The sequence below is a fragment of the Thrips palmi genome, unplaced genomic scaffold (assembly GCF_012932325.1).
Source record: "Thrips palmi isolate BJ-2018 unplaced genomic scaffold, TpBJ-2018v1 HiC_scaffold_5, whole genome shotgun sequence".
Classification (NCBI taxonomy): domain Eukaryota; kingdom Metazoa; phylum Arthropoda; class Insecta; order Thysanoptera; family Thripidae; genus Thrips; species Thrips palmi.
In genome coordinates, this window is record NW_023144632.1 from 2,733,342 (window position 1) to 2,752,490 (window position 19,149).

The 19,149-nt window shown below is 50.2% G+C and overlaps 2 protein-coding genes across 2 annotated transcripts in view; one reads left to right on the forward strand and one right to left on the reverse strand.

Moving 5' to 3' along the window:
• LOC117650358 (hypoxia-inducible factor 1-alpha-like) overlaps positions 1-18,436 on the reverse strand; it is a 104,422-nt gene extending 85,986 nt beyond the window's left edge. The window contains exons 1-4 of the mRNA XM_034393728.1: positions 17,902-18,436; positions 5,026-5,213; positions 4,448-4,593; positions 4,065-4,259 (exon numbers count right to left, since the gene is read on the reverse strand). Coding sequence (XP_034249619.1) covers positions 4,065-4,259; positions 4,448-4,593; positions 5,026-5,213; positions 17,902-18,062 — 690 coding nt within the window. The 5' untranslated portion in view covers positions 18,063-18,436. The remainder of the gene's footprint in view (positions 1-4,064; positions 4,260-4,447; positions 4,594-5,025; positions 5,214-17,901) is intronic.
• On the forward strand, positions 646-3,370 carry LOC117650352. Its single transcript, XM_034393720.1, has 3 exons — positions 646-789; positions 1,375-1,460; positions 1,540-3,370. The coding sequence occupies exon 3, from the start codon at positions 1,662-1,664 to the stop codon at positions 2,778-2,780; it is 1,119 nt and encodes a 372-aa protein (XP_034249611.1). The 5' UTR covers positions 646-789; positions 1,375-1,460; positions 1,540-1,661; the 3' UTR covers positions 2,781-3,370.
• Positions 18,437-19,149: the final 713 nt, after the last annotated feature.

The following is a 19,149-nucleotide window of genomic DNA, read 5'->3' on the forward strand; positions in this document are numbered from 1 at the left end:
CAATGAAATTTGCTATGTTATTCGTATGTTACAGTGAAATCGGCGCAAGCATAATACGAAGCAATATTCCTTCGTAATACGAATCTTTTAAGCTTTTTCATTGTAAGATACAAAGAAAAACCTTCGTAATACGAAGAAAACCCACCTTCGTATTATGCTTGCGCCATTTCCTTCGTATTATGGGAAATTTCTTCGTAAGACATTTAGAGGGTACTGAACGTTCTGTAGTTGGCAAGTACGGACGTTCCAGGCAAATTATTGACCAGACATGTTCCGTACTTTTTCCGTGCTTTTTTCTCACAGTGAAGACGTGATTTTTGTGTACCTTTCACGCGGTGTGTGTAGTACCCCCCAAAAAGGGGGAGTAATCATCAACCTCGAGTAAAAGGCATCTGACACCTTTCTGTATCTTGTAATTTAGGGGTGATTTAAAGTTAAAGTATCCTCTGCTAAAAATAAATAGAGAGCTTTCACGAATTGTATGTTTAAACAGCTAAATTTTAAGTGTTTATTTTTTTTTTAATTTTAAAATTAGGTTTCATAAGATTTTTCCAGGACCATCTTCGTATGCATTTAGTACAGGAGAAACCAGGACCGAGTCTTTACAGTGCACTCTGACAGCCCGACTCGATATAAAAGGGGTGACTGGGGGACCGGCTTCTCATTCCTATCAGCGACACGCTCCGAGTAAGTGTATCGGCGAGCCGCCCGTGCTGGGCGTGCTGTCGTTGTGCAGCCCCACCAGTGTGTGTTAGAGACAAACAAGCCGACTGCCGTCTACAGCGAACAGTAAGTACCACTTGCAACGCACAGAGGGCTTGACAGACAGTGGGCCAGAAGACAGGTGGAGGCGGACAAAATTCTAGACGCGTTTTGAGCTCCAGAGTCGCGAAACAGGACTCGAAACGAACCTGTGACCCCACCAATGAATTCCTCGTTCGAACAGCAATCCATTGGTGGGGTCACACGTTCAGTTCGAGTCCCATTTAGCGGCTCTGGAGCTCAAAACGCATCTAGAATTTTGACCGCCTTCACCAGCCTTCTGGCCTACTGTGCGGTATGTCCTGGCCATGCCATGGCCCCTTACGAAGGCGGGGTAGGCAGTCCCGCCACGCAGCGGAGCTCGACGGGACAGTATCCTGGAGTCGTAAGGCGCTCCCCCACTGAATCCAACTGCGATGGGGAGTGTACTCAGTACACTGTTGAGTTTGAAGAGTAATTGACACCCGAAACTGTCTTGAATGTACACTCAACCCAGATCATCCCACTTAGCTCGTTGGGCTCTAAGTTTCTGAATGGCACGTTGGCAAAGTCAAAACTTTTCTTTCATTTTATGTTTTTTGGTTAATTTTATGTTGCTTTTTTCTGTTAAAGGTTTTGGTGCATCAAACCCGTTGGGTTCCACCTATCCATTCACACTTCTTGAAAACTGTATACTGGAGGGCTTCAAACCACCCAAGGTATGTACCAAAGCAGATAGGGACGGTAGATTTCTAATCCGGATAACGTTTTGAACGCTTCTTTTCCCCCTTGTTTCAGATTTTTGATTTAACTACCTTAAGTTTGATGAGCTAACTGCACTCAAGACCACAATAACAACAAAAAGCAGTATTAATATTGGCGCAAGCAGAGTTTGTTGGCCTTGCTACAAAAATATAACCATGCATTTTAAATTGGCCATATGTGGACTATTGGCAATGATTGCAGTAGTTTGTTGCTCTCAAGACACAGTGACAAGTGTTGGGCCCGAAATTACACCAGCTAACCAAAGCGATGCAACCCTCATCAGACACAGAAGAGGATTCTGGAACAGGCTGAGAAGGGTGGGGCGTCCTATTCTCAAAACAGGACGCAAATGGATACCGAGAGTATTTGATGGTGTTTACAAAACCGTTAATTTTGCCAACGATGCCGTGCAATTGTATGACAGCTTTGCTCCTAAACCCGATCCGAATGAAGAACTTAGAAGCATGATGGCGATGCTCATGCAAGCTATCTATGCAATGTTGGAGCAAATGCAGCAAGACCGCTACAGGGAGCGGCGCTCCGCAGACACTTGCTTATCGTCCAGAGTCAGCATTATTGGAGCCAATCCTGAACTTGCGAGACAATTAGTCTCAAAACCTGAAGTTCAAAATTCCCGGCTACGAGATTTTCTCGAAGTCGAGGAAGGAGGCCTCAGTTGTGATGCAAGTTTCTGCCAGAGAAATGGGGATGGTCAATTTGGATTTGGATTATGCACCAAAGGATATTGTCAATGCGCAAATGGCGTACCCTTTTATAAAGAATGTGGCGAAGGTACAGTTTACGATCCGTTCCACCAAGTTTGCAATTGGTGTCACGATGTGTCCATTTGTGCGTTTTGGAGAAACCCAAATCAGATGTGGGCCATGAAACATGATGGAACTATTGCCCGGCAAAACCCTAATAAATGCGTTGATAACAAGGATTGGTCAGTCAACAACGGAGGACTAATCCAGCAATGGGATTGTGCCATTACGACGAATCAACAATGGAAAATTGAACCAGCGCCTGGTTTCACAGATCGTGCATTCATAATGAACATTCACAGCCAAAAATGCATGCAAATCAAAGGCATATCATACGACAATGGCGCTCAAATAGAGCAATGGGAGTGCAGCTTCCACTCTCCTCACGCCAATCAATTATGGAAACTGGTTGACGGACATTTAATGAATATGAATAGTGGAAAATGTCTTGATGCCACGGATGGCTCTCATCACAATGGTGTTATCCTTCAACAATGGGATTGCTCTTAGTTGTAAAACCATTGACTATATAATATTAGACTGCTCTTAGCAAAGTATTATCATATTGTTATTAATTTTAGATCAAGTAAGAAGACAACTTTTACTTTGCCCAAAGCCACATGAGATCATTACAAGAGACGTGATTGTCTCGTAACTTTTAGAGTCAACATTTGACCTCAGTTGTGTGGGTGAAATCTGGCTCCACCCCAACTCCACATCACAATTAATTTTCCAGATAGTTATATTCATTTTGCTGGTAGTTCTGAAGTGGTGCAATCATTGTTTTATGTAGAATTTAGTATCAATTTCTAATTGTTTTAAGTTTTTTAAATGTTTATCCTTCTATTGTTTTAGTGTATACAGTGTAAAATGTACTGTGAAGTCTTTATGAGTAGCTGTTATTTGTTTTGTAAATTTGTACATAGTTAATAATTTTCTAAATATGTAATGATGTTTACATGTGTTAATTCTTTAAGTGTTCTGTATGTAAATATGTTCTTCCACACCCTGTCAAAATATTTGGATAACCCTCTGACAGAGCTTTGCTCTCTAGGGCAGCCTTAATAATAAATTAAAAATTCGACATTGTTAGTAACATCTGTAAGCGTATTAATTGCATAACCCCATTTCTCTAGTTTGTCAATAAATGATTTATCATTGGTGAGGCCTTGAGGACTAATTATGGGAGCCTATCAACGATCAATCACTAAAGCACCAATGACAACCTGCACCAATAATTTTATCACTAATCATTCGCAAAAATAATCACTACCCAATGATGTGCAATGGTTTTCTGAGCCAATGGTACTGAATAATTCCTTACTGCCGAAAGGGTGGAGAAAAAAGATGGACCAAGGTATGCTGCGGTTTTGAACAGCAGGAAAAGTGACCGTTGAACTTTTCTTACCGTGTCCTCCTCTACCCTAAATTACCCCCACGTTGGCGTTGGGCCTGACAGAGGAAGCCTTCAGCACCCAAATTTGGGCGATAAAATAAACCTCGCCCAAATTTGGGTAATAAAGTATACCAAACCCCAAATTTTAGTCCTTGTTATGACTCTTTCATTCTCAGAGAAGTGGCTTGAGGGCAACAGCACGTTACACACCCAGTCGTGGACCAAGCGGAGTGAGGAAGGAAAAAGGAGGGGAGGAAGGGGGAGGGGAGGGGTTTCTGTCTGGATAGCCGCCAGACAGAAAGGAAGGCGCGAAAGTTCACACCTTGCCCCTGTATGTAGGCAAAATAGCGCTACTCCCCCCCGCTCTGGATCCGCCGCTGCACGCAGCGTGCACGCACCTTGTAGCTGGCCGACTTGAGGTTCACGTTCCGGCCCTTGCTGGTGAGGGTGCACTTCATCCTGAGGAAGGACGAGCGCGGCACCACGGAGCGCTGGTCGCCGTTCGCGACGGACTTCTCCGACAGGATCTCCTTGATCTCGTCGTGGTCGCAGGGGTGGCTGAACTCGTAGATGCTGTGGCCCATCATCTCCAGCTGCGACAGAGGAGTCAGAGCACGTGAGCGTCAGAGAGACGTTTCAGGAGAAACCACACTGTAAAACCAATTGTGGAGAAGTTCACACTTGAAATGCGGGCGTGTGGAATTTGCAATCTTCAGTCGCCACACTTCAAGTGTGGAGTTCTCCACACTTGGTTTCAAAGTGCACCGCTATGGCTCCTCACCTGGTTGACGCCGAGGTAGTCCTGGACGTTCTCGGACAGGAACACCATGTCGCCGTCGGCGGACAGCACGAGCAGGAAGCCCTCCATGGCGCTCATGGCGAGCGGGTCGCTGGCCACCTCGCACTTGGGCGTCACCTGCTCCGGCACTGCAACAGCAAGCACACCGTCAGCGAGAGGGTCCACTGACGCGTTTCGAGCTCCAGAGTCGCTAAATGGGACTCGAACCCAACGTGTGACCCCACCAATGGATTGCTCTCCGAACGAGGAATCCATAGGTGGGGTCACACGTTCGGTTCGAGTCCTGTTCAGCGACTCGAGAGCTCAAAACGCGTCTAGAATGTTGTCCGCCTTCACCGGTCTTCTGGTCCACTGTGCAGCGTGCTCGCACGGGGGCGCTACTCCACGCAGGCCGCACCGTGCGATCAAGGGGTATCTCCGCGACGCCACACTGTATCCGAGAGTCGCTTTCGTCGCTCCGTCTCTCTCGCACCCACACAGGAAGCCCCATGAGAGTGAGAGAGAGACAGAGCGACGAAAACGGCTCTCGGAATCAGAAACGCTGCCGCACTGGCACTCACCCATGTGGATGAGGCTGCGCACTTTGAGGTAGCAGATGGCGAGGCGCATGACGGAGGCCTTGTCCAGGTGCGCCACGGCCGAGGCGGGCAGCGGCAGCGCGTCGCTCAGGTCCGAGAAGATCTCCATCTCACGGCTGCGGCGGCAGCGCGCCGCATCCCGTGACTTCTCCTTGCGCTTCTCCGTGTTCCTGCGGGCAAACGAGGAGTCTCTGTTAGCGAGGGGTAGCCACGGGGCGGGGCTAGGCAGGGCACGGCGACATGTGGACCAGGGAGAAGAGGAGGAAGAGCAGCAGGAGGAGGAGGAGGACGAGGACGAGGACGAGTAGGGAGATTAGGGGTGACGACAACAACAACAACAACAACAACAACAACAAGAGGAGGAGGAGGAGGAGGAGGAGGAGGAGAAGGAGGAGGAAGAGGAAGGAGATTAAAGGCAACAACAACAACAACAACAACAACAACAAGAGGAGGAAAGAGAAATAGGAGGAAAGAGAAAGCGGAGAAAGAGGAGAGGAAGAGGACGACGAAGAGGAGAAGGAGGACAGAGAGGAGGAAGAGGAGGTGGGGGAAAAGAGGAGGAGGGGAGGAAAAGAGGAGCTGGCCGGCACGGATCGGAGGAGGGGTGTGTGGATGAAGAACTTGAACTTGATAGGCTGGACCAGGAATGATCGTTAGCCATTTCGGGCCCGTCCTGGCCGCGCCAATCTTGCTGAACGCAAACCAGGGCGTCCTTACTTAGAGCGACCCCATCGCCGGCGGACCGGGACTGAACGCCCGCAGCATCCGACCCCCTTCGGATACTCGACCCTGATGAAGAACAATAGAGCATTTTGGCTTCTTGATATCCCCCCGAATAATACGAAAAATGTCCTACTTTCCCCCCTAAAATCCGACACTGGCAGCAAGGGTAAGAAACGCTGCTGCAAGGCGAGCGCCTGCACAGTCCCGCAAATGTAACATCAATGAAAGCAATAGACGACTTGAGCTAGGCGAAAGGAGGAAGAAAATATCTTCCCGAACATGGCGGACGGCCGCCGTCGGCTGCTAGGACCAATGAGGGGCCGGCCACCATGTTCGGGAAGGTCTTTTCTTCCTCTTCTTTTGCTTTGCTCAAGTCGTCTACAGCGGGGCAGGGCGGCCTGCACCACTCACCGGAGCGCGGGTTGGCCGCACTGCACGCGCTGCACGCGGCCGACTGACGCGGGGCCGGCGGGGCCTCAGCACACGCCCGTGCGAGGGATGCGTGCAGTGCAGGCGCCTGCACGCCGAGAGGTCGAAGGCCGGCCCTGCGCGCGCGTTGCCTTGCGCGTGTCGCCCGCACCGACGCCCGACGCACCCCTGAGCCCACAGCCAAGCAGAGCACTTCTTACCCTTAAAACCTTATGAAGTATTTTGAGCATACATACACCAGTAAAACTGAAGCGTACTTGTATGCATGATTCAAGCATACAACTACGCTTGAAGACTTAACGCTTGACGTCAAGCGTAGAGAAGAAATTCTCCCATGCATTTAGATAGGCGGGAGAGGGGCGAAATGGAGAACTACGCTAAGCCGAGCGTAGTTCTACTACGCTTGAAGAAAGGCGTAAAAGTACGCTTGAGTTCTACCAGTGTAAGTACAAACCAATTTACTTTGCTATACGAAGAAATAGTTCGTAAATTACGAAGTATTTTGTTTGCAACCTTACGTATGCTCAAAATACTTTGTTATAACAAGCTGCTAGCTGCTTTTCTTTGTAAAGCCTGAAATAGTTTGTAAGGTTTTCTCAGTGTGTTCCTTTCGTGTTTTCGCCGGAGTAGGTCCAGGGGAGCGCAACGCCGGCGGACAGGTAGCGAACCGATCCACACCCCTAATGGGCACTGCACTGATAACCGAGGCACTGCGCAGCCGTGTTGCAGTGTAGGCCCACACGAGCGAAAAGGTAGGGGTAGGTTGGGGAAGAAAGTCCAGGCGAAGAATATCATACCCCTTTCCTGGCACCAGGCCTCGACATCCATTTACTCTCAGATTTGCATCACTGCAATTCCCGTATGGAAAAAATCGTCTGCGAATGCATTGCTTTTGGTCGGCTTAATCGGATCGTTTGCGGACCGTTCACACTAAATGTTTATGTACAATATTGTACGTGGTGATGCACAATTTTAAACCTGCGTACCGTCGTGCATAAAATTGTGCGTGAATTTGCATAAATTCATGCATTTTCACGCATGATATTATGCATATTCCACGTATGCACAAAATCGTGTGGGTAGCACGCACAAAATTCTACCTAAACATTTAGTGTGTTCTCAGCTAGACGGCAGACAAATCGCGATCAAGACGCAGTCAACTCTAAGACAGGACGCAAACAGGGGCCAGACAGGATTCGGACTTGGGCCCGCAGTGCATGCGCGGGCAAAAGTCAGGCCGAAAGTAGCGTGTTCGCCGAAAATAATACGCGCAACTCAGGCCGCCGCTTACAACTAGAGTAACTGGGGGCCGCGCTGAGAACCCGCGCATCGCTTCCCGGCGGCGTCCGCGCTAGGTTATGTTTGACACGTTATATCTCCTAAACCGTTAGAGTTAGATGGGTAGTGTAAGCAAGCCGATTGTAGATCTAAGTTGGAACTAAAATCGGCTCGCTTACACTACCCATCTAACTCTAACGGTTTAGGAGATATAACGTGTCAAACATAACCTAGCGCGGACGCCGCCGGGAAGCGATGCGCGGGTTCTCCGCGCGGCCCCCAGTTACTCTAGTTGTAAGCGGCGGCCTGAGTTGCGCGTATTATTTTCGGAGCCGTCGAACGGCGTGGCCCATCCGCCGACCGTCCGCAGACCGTCCGCAGACAAAAATGTACCTCAATCGGTCTGCGGAACGTCTGCGGACTGTGGGGTGTCGGAGCTCGGCTCGGCAAAGCTACGTCACAGCTCGTCTTCAGGTCGTCTACGGAACGTTTGCGGAAGGTGTGGTGAACGTCTGCGAACCGTCTGCGATTTGTCGGGAATCAAACATCAACACAAACAAAAACAAGAGTGTGAGTCGCGGCCTGGGCGACTCGAACCCGCAGCTTTTGGGCTGCTGTACAGAGACGCTACCCACTTGGCCAGAGTGGGAAGTCTGAGAGGAGCGTCGCGAGGCTGCGTCAAGTTCCGCGCAGCCGCCCCGACTTCGGTTACCGGACTTGCAAAACATTGTGAACGATCTACAAATCAAAGTGTTTACTTGTGCGCTGTAACTGGAGCGTACTTGTCTGATGTCCGCTTCAAATATAGTGTACGTACACTGTAAAAAATCAGTGGTAAATTTGTCTTCCCATTCCGGAGTAAATTTCTCCTCGTGGTCAGGGTATACGCTTCCGCCGATACATGTATGGAGACAAAGTGTTTACGTGTCCATCCGGGAAATTTGCATTGCCATTGAATAAGTAAATTTACTCTGTGGATAGGTAAGTTCTTATTCACGTTCATGATAGTAAAATCACTCATTCCATTACGCTGTGAATATCTGCGTTTGGATGTGCGAAACATCTTCCTCGATCCAAGGGGGTAAATTTACGCACGCGTGGACGCGGTGAATATCTGCGTTTGGATGTGCGAAATATCTTTCTCGATCCAGGGGGGTAAATTTACGCTCGTGTGGACGCGGTGAATTTCTGCGTTTGGATGAGTGAAACATCTTCCTCGATCCAAGGGGGCACGCGCGGACCAGGTTGGATAGGCTGGCGGCGGGCCGGTCTAGTACCGCGCCTCTCCCGACCTTCGCAGGCAAGCGTCGCGGCGCAATGAGATGCGGTGCGGAGTCCGGAGCGAGAGGATCATGGTTCGAGACGCGGGCCCATCACTTCAGACTAAATGGATTTCATCACGTGGGATGTACTCTGAGGTACAGTTGTTCTCTCCCATCACTCTCATGCATACCCTTGGCCTCGTGATCGTGTAAAATTTCAATTTTGCCCCCCGCGGACCCACCTAACGTATTTTTCACACCAAAAGGACAAATTTACCCCCGTGGATCGAGAAAACATAATTTACACATCAAAAGGACAAATTTACCCCCGTGGATCGGCAAAGTCACATTTTCAAGTCATGTATGCGCGAATTTGCTCTTACACAGTTTAGCATTTTTTCCCCAGTCATGTAGGGTTACTTTTACCCTCTAATGAGATGCGTGAATTCGCCAAGCCATGGACCGTTGACAAGCGTTGCGCGGTCCAGATTTGTAAATTTACCCTCGAAATTTTTTACAGTGTACTACGTACTTGCCAAGTACGCTCTAGTTGCAGCGTACATAGGCAAGTACGCTCCAGTTACAGCGCACAAGTAAACACTTTGATTTGTAGATCGTTCACATTGTTTTGCAAGTCAGGTAACCGAAGTCGGGGCGGCTGCGCGGAACTTGACGCAGCCTCGCGACGCTCCTCTCAGACTTCCCACTCTGGCCAAGTGGGTAGCGTCTCTGAACAGCAGCCCAAAGGCTGTGGGTTCGAGTCGCCCACGCCGCGACTCACACTCTTGTTTTTGTTTGTGTTGTTGTTTGATTCCCGACGAATCGCAGACGGTTCGCAGACGTTCACCACACCTTCCGCAAACGTTCCGTAGACGACCTGAAGACGAGCTGTGACGTAGCTTTGCCGAGCCGAGCTCCGACACCCCACAGTCCGCAGACGTTCCGCAGACCGATTGAGGTACATTTTTGTCTGCGGACGGTCTGCGGACGGTCGGCGGATGGGCCGCGCCGTGTCTGCGAACACGCTACTTCCGGCCTGACTTTTGCCCGCGCATGCACTGCGGGCCCAAGTCCGAATCCTGTCTGGCCCCTGTTTGCGTCCTGTCTTAGAGTTGACTGCGTCTTGATCGCGATTTGTCTGCCGTCTAGCTGAGAACGGTCCGCAAACGATCCGATTAAGCCGACAAAAAGCAATGCATTCGCAGACGATTTTTTCCATACGGGAAGGAGAAACTACAACAAATCTACAAAAATTCCTGGCAATTTTTTTTTTATCAGGGATGGATTATACTTTTGAAGTAAAACAAGCAAAGTGCAATGAAACAGGCAGGACGAGTGCAGTCTACACACTTGCGCACTTTGTACAATTTTGTACGAGCCATCACAGTTTTTTGTGCACACGAAATTTTCGTACAATTTTCGTACGAAAAACTGCACATTTTTCGCCGTTTTTTGACAAATTTGTACTAAATTTTGTACAAATTTGTACGAAAAGTTCGTGTGCACAAAAAACTGTGATGTCTCGTACAAAATTTGTACCAAAACATTTAGTGTGTAAGCCTCGTGGTACTTTCTACAATCCTCTTGTGCTTTTGTCGCACTTTTCACACTGTTTCTGGCAGTGCTGTCTGGTTGAAGTAGCAGGTCGAGGGATGGATCGAAATGTAGGTCTTTGCCTTAGGCTCAGCACGCGGGGAAGAGCTAGAAAGGGGACGAACCTCCAATACCGTATGCACAGGCATAACAGCCATCAAAAGTCGTTCCGTGTCATGGCTCGTGCGTTCAGTTCTTCCCCTGTCTTGTTTTTCCCCGCCCTGACTCAACCCTGTACTTTTCTCCCCACCTTACCCTCGAACACACTAAATGTTTTTGTACAAATTTTGTACGAGACATCACCGTTTTTTTGTGCACACGAACTTTTCGTACAAATTCGTACAAAATTTTGTACAATTTTGTACAAAAATGGCGAAAAATGTGCCGTTTTTCGTACAAAAATTGTACGAAAATTTCGTGTACACAAAAAACTGTGATGTCTCGTACAAAATTGTACGTAACATTTAGTGTGAACTCACCCCACACAAAACAAATGGAACAACGAACACTACTGCTCGACTCTTTTCATTGTACCGACATTAGTAATGTTCGGGGAGGAGCCGGGCCAGGACTGCAGCGCGCAGCGCATCGACGAACTAATGACTGGTGTGCAATTACGTAGAGCCCGCGCACGCGAGGGGCACTCACTTATGCAGGAGTCTGGCCCACCTCATTCCGTATTACGGCGCTCTGTCCTCTTTTCGTCTGTTCTCGAGCGACCCGATTACACTCTGAGAAAGAAGTACGGAAAAAGTTCGGAACATGTCTGGTCAATAATTTGCCTGGAACGTCCGTACTTGCCAACTACGGAACTTCCGCACTTTTTTCCGTACTCATATGGAGCAAGTACGGAACGCTCCGTGCTTTTCTCCGTACCTCCGTACTGTATTTTTCTTGTACCACTTCCGTACAAAAGTAGGGAATTTTTTACAGTGTACTCCACCGTCAAACCGAGTGCACACTTTTTGTACGAATTTTGTACACACTCGTGTAAATCTTGTCAGAATGTCAGAAACCTGTCCGAAAACCTGATCAAAATTCGCGCGCCTCTGAAAGCTACTGTACAAACTGAACGTATGCACTGCAAGGAAAAGTGTGGATAGTACAACAAAAGTACAACAAAAACTGTACAAAAAAAGTACAACAGGGATTGTAGAAAGTACAACGAGAATTGTACAAACCACAACGAGCTCTGGACTGCACAGCACTCCTTATGCCGGTGTCATTGTACTACTTTGTACAACAATTGTTGTACTTGAAAAGTACACGAAATTCCTGACAAAAAAATTTGCCAGAAATTTGTGTACTTTTGCTGTGGTTATTTCCTGCAGTTCCTACAATTTCTCGGCCTTCGGCTTTGGCTGCGACGGCGGCGGCGCGGCGTGCGTTGAACCCCGCAGAGGCTCTGGGTCCCACCGAGTCGCCGAGATCGCCCTCCGGCCTTCGAGGCCCGGCATGCAGATTCCGAACCGCGCCTCGCCACTCTGCCTCTCTCGCACCTGCGCGGGACGGCCCACGAGTGCGAGAGAGACAGAGCGACGAAAGCGGTGCCCGGTCCGGAATGAGCCCACAGGTAGGGGAACCAGCCCGATAGCCGGCCGGGTCGGGCGGCGTCCACGTCACGGCGACAGTAGTTTTATTTTTAACTCGACTCCGCTCCGGCCGCTCCGGCCGGCCGGGCCAGCTGGCCGGACCCGCCGTCTGACAGCCAGACAACGCGGGGCGGCACTGTCAAAGAGAACCACACACTTCCTGGTGCGGAGCGATCCTCCGCACTTGGGCGTGTGGAGTTTGCAGTCTGCACACTTGAAGTGTGGAGTAGCTCACAAAGCCCCTATCTCTTGGCATGGTGCAAGCGTGGAGAATTCCACACTGTGTGGAGTCCAGGGTTGGCTAGCATAAACGAAATTCATTTTCACACTTTCTCAAATATCTTCGGAACGGGCTGTCCGATCCTAGTCTTGTTTTCGGCCAATGGTAGATGAGATTTTTTCCAACAATCAATATAACAAGGCTCTCTTACAAATTTCGACTCCTTTGTCGTTTTGTTTTACATTTTTCAAACTGAATTAGCAAAATTTCAATGACGTTATTACAATTATGGTAAAATTGAAAAAAGTGGCAAAGGAGTATCCATACATAAAAAAAGGCAGAGGAGAACAAATTACGGGAAAGAACTGATGTACGCTTATAGCCCATATGCTGAAAGTAGGATTTAATCAGATCACACGTTCAGGAGATAAAGCGAAAATTTGAAAATGAATTTCGTTATCGGTTACCGTGGTAGATACTGCAAACTCTGCACTTCCACGTGCGGAGACTGCAAAGTCCCCACCTCCGCATTTCAAGTGTGGCGTTCTTGGTTTCACAGTGGCGCACACCGCGGGACAGCTGGGCCGCTGGAAGACGACGCAGGCGGCCGTGACGTCACCGCAAGTCACCGCGACGTCGCGGAAAGCTTTCAGTGTTTCGGCGCCAAAACACAAACAGGCGTGACGCGCGGGCAACGTGCTGCGTCTTTCCAGTGTGTTTTCATTTTCATGCGTCCGGCCTCAACGCCCTGACCGCCACGACGCAGAGACGCAGAAGGCCTCCAGGGCGTCGTCGCGGCAGATCGCCACGGGGACAAGAATCCAATTCACTCCGTCTGGCTCGCAACCCTCCACTGTCAAATCAAGTGCGGAGGACTCCACACTTCCTGGTCCGGAGTGATTCTCCACACACTAAATGTTGTGCACAATTTTGTACGACACATCACAGTTTTTTGTGCACACGAAATTTTCGTACAATTTTCGTACGAAAAACTGCACATTTTTCACAATTTTTGTACAAAATTGTACAAAATTTTGCACAAATTTGTACGAAAAGTTCGTGTGCACAAAAAACTGTGATGACTTGTACAAAAATTGTACAAAAACATTTAGTCTGCAGACTTGGACGCGGGGAGTTTGCAGTCTACACTCCAGTACTCTACGAGTGTGGAGTACTAGCTTACAGAGCCCCTGTCTCTTTGCCTGGTGCAAACGTGGAAAACTCCACACTCGATGTACTTCCACGACTGCAAACTCTGCACTTCCAAGTGTGGGAACAGAAAATTCCACGCATCCGCCATGCAAGTGTGGAGAACTACTCCTGAACGACTGCACCACCATATTATGGTGAAGATTTCTCCGTAATATAAACGAAATTCGTCACAATATCTAGAAGGTACAGTGAATTCTATATGGTACGTTATAAAGTGAGCAGCACCATATTATAGACAATTTTCACCATAGTAAAGAGAATCTCCACACGGTAAAAACGGAACCTGGTTTTCCCAGGAAGCCAACGGTCAAGGCAAAGGCGATTTCCAGGGAGTTCCTGCGAAAACCAGGAACCGTTTTTACAGTGCACTATGAAACTTTTCTAGTGCAGCGCTGGACAACCGCCAACACGCCGCCAAAGGCTGGCGAGTGCAACCGTAGGTCAGGGAGCGTTCACCGACAACGTGCGCCGCAGACGTCATCAAAACAGTACACTCCAAATCTATTGGCGGCGACTCACGGCCTTGCAAGGGCGGTGAAGTCTGTGCGCCATTTCTATGGACGGTAAAATCTAGAGCCCGCCATCTACACACCCTACAAACAAAGAAAAAAAAGCTGCGAAAATGGCGGTATGAAAAAATACCAACGACATGGTATGGTCAAGTTTTCGCTGCATTTTACCAGTGCACTTTTAGAGGCAAGTAAAAATTTAGCGCACGATATACAGTAGCGCAAACGCACGGCCTGACCGATGACACTTGTCAGAGGCAAACCTTCGACCACGCGATGCCCGCATTTGTCCGCGTCGTGTCCGCAGTTCACGCGGTGTACCAACTTCCACTTTCTACACACTAAATGTTTTTGTACAAATTTTGTACGAGACATCACAGTTTTTCTTTTTGTGCTCACGAATTTTTCGTATAAAGTTGCACAAAATTGTGTACAACTTTGTACAAAAAAGGCGAAAAGTGTGCAGTTTTTGGCCCGTCCCGTTTATTTTTTGTAAAAAAAATGACGGAGGGACGGGCATATTGTATGATGCATGCTGTGCGTCCGTTCGTTCGTTCGTCCGTTCGTTCGTCCGTCCGAGGACTTCCCGTGGTCCGATCTTGACCAAATTTGTTATGCAGCCTCCTTGGGTGACCCTAAGAACCGCCCGGTGGCAGCAAATCCGATCCGAGCCCCGGGGGCGCTGCTGCAGGTGCATCATGGTCTACATGGGGTCGAGGAGGATTTCGGCAACGGATACAGCTAGCAGGGCATGTAGGGGTATTTTTGGAATCGGGGCGACGAGACAAAACCAATGGTGCCAGTTTCAAGCGAATCGGAGAAGTTTGGACACGGGTTCAAATCCCAGTGGGGTATATTTTGAACATTCTTTTTATTCGAGTTTTTGCATTGTTTCTTATGTTTGTGAGGCTGCTGATGACGAAAATAACATCTATTTTGACCCCAGACTCAAGTTCAAACCCGTCAGGGTTAAACAAAGGCGAAATTCACACATTTGTTAATGCACGGGACGGGCCAAAGTTGCCGATGTATATCGCTACTTTTCCTGTTTTTCGTACGAAAATTGTACGAAAATTCTGTGTGCAGAAAAAACTGTGATGTCTCGTACAAATAGTTGTACATAACATTTGTACGTAACGTTTTTCATAGCTCTGCCCTTGCTGCCCCTTGCGGACTGCCAGAGAGTGCGAGAGAGACAGACGTCCCCTTACCTGCTGGCATCGGCCTCGGCCTGCAAGAGGTCCTGGCGGCAGGCGGTGCGGGCGAAGCAGAGTTGCTTCGGCCCCCAGAACGGGGGCGGCAGCTGGTGCATAGTGGTGCCACCCGCATGGGGGGAGCGCCAGCTTCGAGTAAAGGGTTCCAACCGACAGACCCGGGGTCACGGCAGAACTTCACATAACGACCTAAATTCGCGGCCCGCGCGTCCGGTGTGACACACTGTGTGTCCGCCCGTCTCGAGGCGCTGATAGCGAAAAGGAGCGTCCGAGCCTCGGCGCCTCGGCCCAGCACGTGGCGCCGGCCTGTCACACGGCCGTCACACGGCGCACCCAGAGTCGCTCTCGTCGCTCTGTCTCTCTCGCACTCACGGGGCGACAGAGACAAAGCGGCGAAAACGACTCTCGGAATCGGTCAACTGTACGGCTGCCGTCGCGCTGTCGCCTTCCCGATCACGGCGGCCGAGATAGGCGATGGGCGGATAAGGTCGCGGCGCGTGGCCCTGCAGGGCAGTGCACGCCGGTGCACCGCGGCGGCCGGACGCACTGCACTGTAAATGCCTTACCGTGAAAGCCTGCACCAACATAGTATGGTGGAGATTTTCTCCATAGTACCAACGAAATTCGTCAAACTATCCATAAGGTACAGTGCATTCTGAATGGTATGATATGAAGTCAGCTGCACCACCATAATATGGAACATTTTCACCATAATATGGAGAATCTTCACTGTACAACATTTACAGTGTGCGGAACCCAGTGTGGAGAAGTCCACACTTCCTGGTGGGAGAGTGATTCTCCACACTTGGCCGTGTGTGGAGTTTGCAATCTCCACACTTCAAGCGTGGAGCAGCTCACAGTGCCCCTATCTCTTGGCATGGTGCAGACGTGGAGAACTCCACACTTGAAGCGGAGACTGCAAATTCTACAACTCCGCATTTCAAGTGTGGAAATTTCCACACTTTGTGTTTCACAGTGATGCAGTGCCGTGCGTCCCGGTGCATCGCGGTCCCGGCAGCGCGAGGCGCGGGAGGGGCGTGGCCGCGGCACCCACCAAGACTACACTGTAAATGGAAGGGCGGCAATGTTGCCACCCTTCAGTGGCCGTAAATTGGCTGCCAATAGAAAGGCTGTACAGATTTCACCGCCTTTGCAACGCAAATCGATTGGGACAACCTCAACCAATTTTCAGGTATTACCGACCTAATACACGCTAAATCTTATGTACAATTTTGTACGAGACAGCACAGTTTTTTGTGCGCACGAAATTTTCGTACAATTTTCGTACGAAAAATTGCACATTTTTCGACATTTTAGTACAAAATTGTGCAAAATTTTGTACAAATGTGTACGAAAAGTTCGTGTGCACAAAAAACTGCGATGTTTCGTACAAAATGTGTACAAAAACATTTAGTGTGTAGAAGGCATGCTTTCAATTGGGTCAGATGAGAACTTTTACTAACGCTCTAAAAAAACACGCAAATGCTTGTCTTAGGGACAGATGGATAACATGTCAGAACGTGTCCCGGGAGCGTCACAACACTTGACTTGTAATCGGGCAATGTTTCGACTTTTTTGGGTTGATTTCAAAACCCACCTGCACTTTTCACTCGGCGTGCCCCCTTGGGTTTGAGAATCCTCATGGTATTTGACCGACGAAAACTGTCCCTGTTTTCAGAGAGTTTTGCAATGGGAAAAAAGGTGAGGGGGCATTGAAAATGGGGGACACTCTTTTCCGGTTGAGTGACGTCCATGGTGATGGCGGTACTGGAATGGAATTAGACGAGGGGGAGGGGGGGGAGGGGAGGGGGGGGGGAGGGAGGGAGGGAGGGGAGGGAGGGGAGGGAGGGGAGGGGGAAAGGGGGGGGAGGGGAGGGAGGGGAGGGGGGGGGGGGAGGGGGGGGGGAGGGGGGGGGAGGGGAGGGGGAGGGGAGGGAGGGGAGGGGAAGGAGAGGTGGTCTCCATTGAGTGACTAAATGCGGATTATAGATTTGACGTTCACGTCCCTGCCCACGCGCAACTCCCGCCCCTCAACCCCACTCGACTGCGTGAGTCACAAAGCTGTCCCTCCCTCAAGCTTTTGAATACTGCGCAGGTCAGCGCAGGTCCTTTGACATGGCAATGAACACAGAGAAGGACAAACAAAGAAAGCCGCCAAAGCGCCGTTATCAACTTTTTTTAAAGTTTTGTTTGGCCAATGTTTTTTTTTTTTTTTTTTTTTTTTTTTTTTTTTTGGACCCCACAGTAAATCCATCTCCTGGGATTTTCAATAATATCGACCACTTCTGAGAGGATACCCATTTGAATCGTGTGTACACACCCATTCCAGGGATCATTCCAAATTCTTTCATAATTTCATCGAAAGTCCTCACAGTTTCAATGGAATGGTATTCTATTATTGTGGCAGTGAAGCAAAACACTCAGAAACATAAGGAAAATTGTCGAAAATCCGCACTTTTCTCGTGGGATTTGCTCGGGGATCGTGGGAATCCGGAATCGTGTGTACACCAACGAGTGGGTGACCCACAGTGGGCCAGAAGACCGGTGGATGCGGCCAATACTCCGAACGCGTTTTGAGCTCCAGAGTCGCTAAATGGGACTCGAACCGAACGTGTGACCCCACCAACGGATTGCTCTCCGAACGAGGAATCCATTGGTGGGGTCACACGTTCGGTTCGAGTCCTGTTTGGCGACTCTGGAGCTCAAAACGCGTCCAGAGTTTTGGCCGTCTCCACCGGTCTTCTGGCCCACTGTGTGACCCCTCGTCGTACAATTCCCAGGAGATGGTTCTACACTACAGCAAACGGCGCACCGCGGGAGACGTACTCAAACTCGTCATGGGGGACGCTCTCCGCGCTGCCGCAGTGCTTGGCGTTCGTGGCGTTCGTGGCGGCGCTCGCCCGCTGGGGCGGCGCGTTGCCCTCCACCACACTGTCCACCCACTCCGTGATCCAGGCCGGCAGGTTCAGGTCACCAGCGTTATCCATGCTGTCGCCGACACACACACTGTTGTCACGCACACTGTCACACACACGACGACACACTGACAGGCGGCAGGGGCGGGTCATCGGCGTCCTCATCCATCAGTCACTTCACCGCCGCGCGCCCCGCGCCAATACGGTGCACTTCACTGCACTACACTGCAAGCCACTGCACTGCAAGCCACTACACTGCAAGCCACTGCACTTCACTCCGACTGCACTTCACGGGTTGTCGGCACCGCACTGTCCGCCTCGCGGCGTCACTGATACTCGCGAGAGCGATCGCGCGCCAAACTGACGTCTGCAGGGACACTGTGTGTCTGGGGACGCCTCGGCGTGGCGGCACGGGTAGACTTGTCCACCATGCGCGGGTTGCGGGCCGGCCGGTCTGACTGAGTAGCCGCGAGCCGTGGCCGGCCGCTACGGGGCCCAACGGCCGGCGAGCCTCTAGAGCACGCCCCGCCCCGCCCCGCCCCGCCCGCCCCGCCCCGCCCCGCCCGCCCCTCCAGCCGTCTGACGTTGAATCACCAAGGTGAAGGCCAAGGAGCACACCGTCGTCGCGGCAAATGTTGTGCGGCGCGTTTTATTTCAAATACAACCCCACCCCCATTCAGGATGTTTTGCTCGGGTCGTGTGAGTGTGGGTGTTTTTGTGTGCGGTTCCACCTCACCTCGTGTGTGTATGATTGTGTAGGTGTGTGTATGGGTGAGCGTGAGTGAGTGAGTGAGTGAGTGAGTGAGTGAGTGAGTGAGTGAGTGAGTGAGTGAGTGAGTGAATTTTCCACTCCACTCCGAGAGGGGGTTGATTAAGCAGAAAGGGGCTTCGTTTCACACTCAATTCCTTTGTTCCATCTTGGTGCGTGGCAGCACACAATTTTGCGCACGCATCCTTTTCTCACGGGTTCATTTACTGTCTCCGCCCTACCGATATGATCAACATTGTTTCGCCCTTTTTGTTCTTTTCACCCCGGACCTCGCCCCCTATCTATCCCCAGTCCAGTGTTTCCAGGACACCCTGCCCAGTGGGCCAGAAGACCGGCGCCGGCGGCCAAAACTCCGGACGCGTTTTGAGCTCCTGGGTCGCTAGGCAAGAC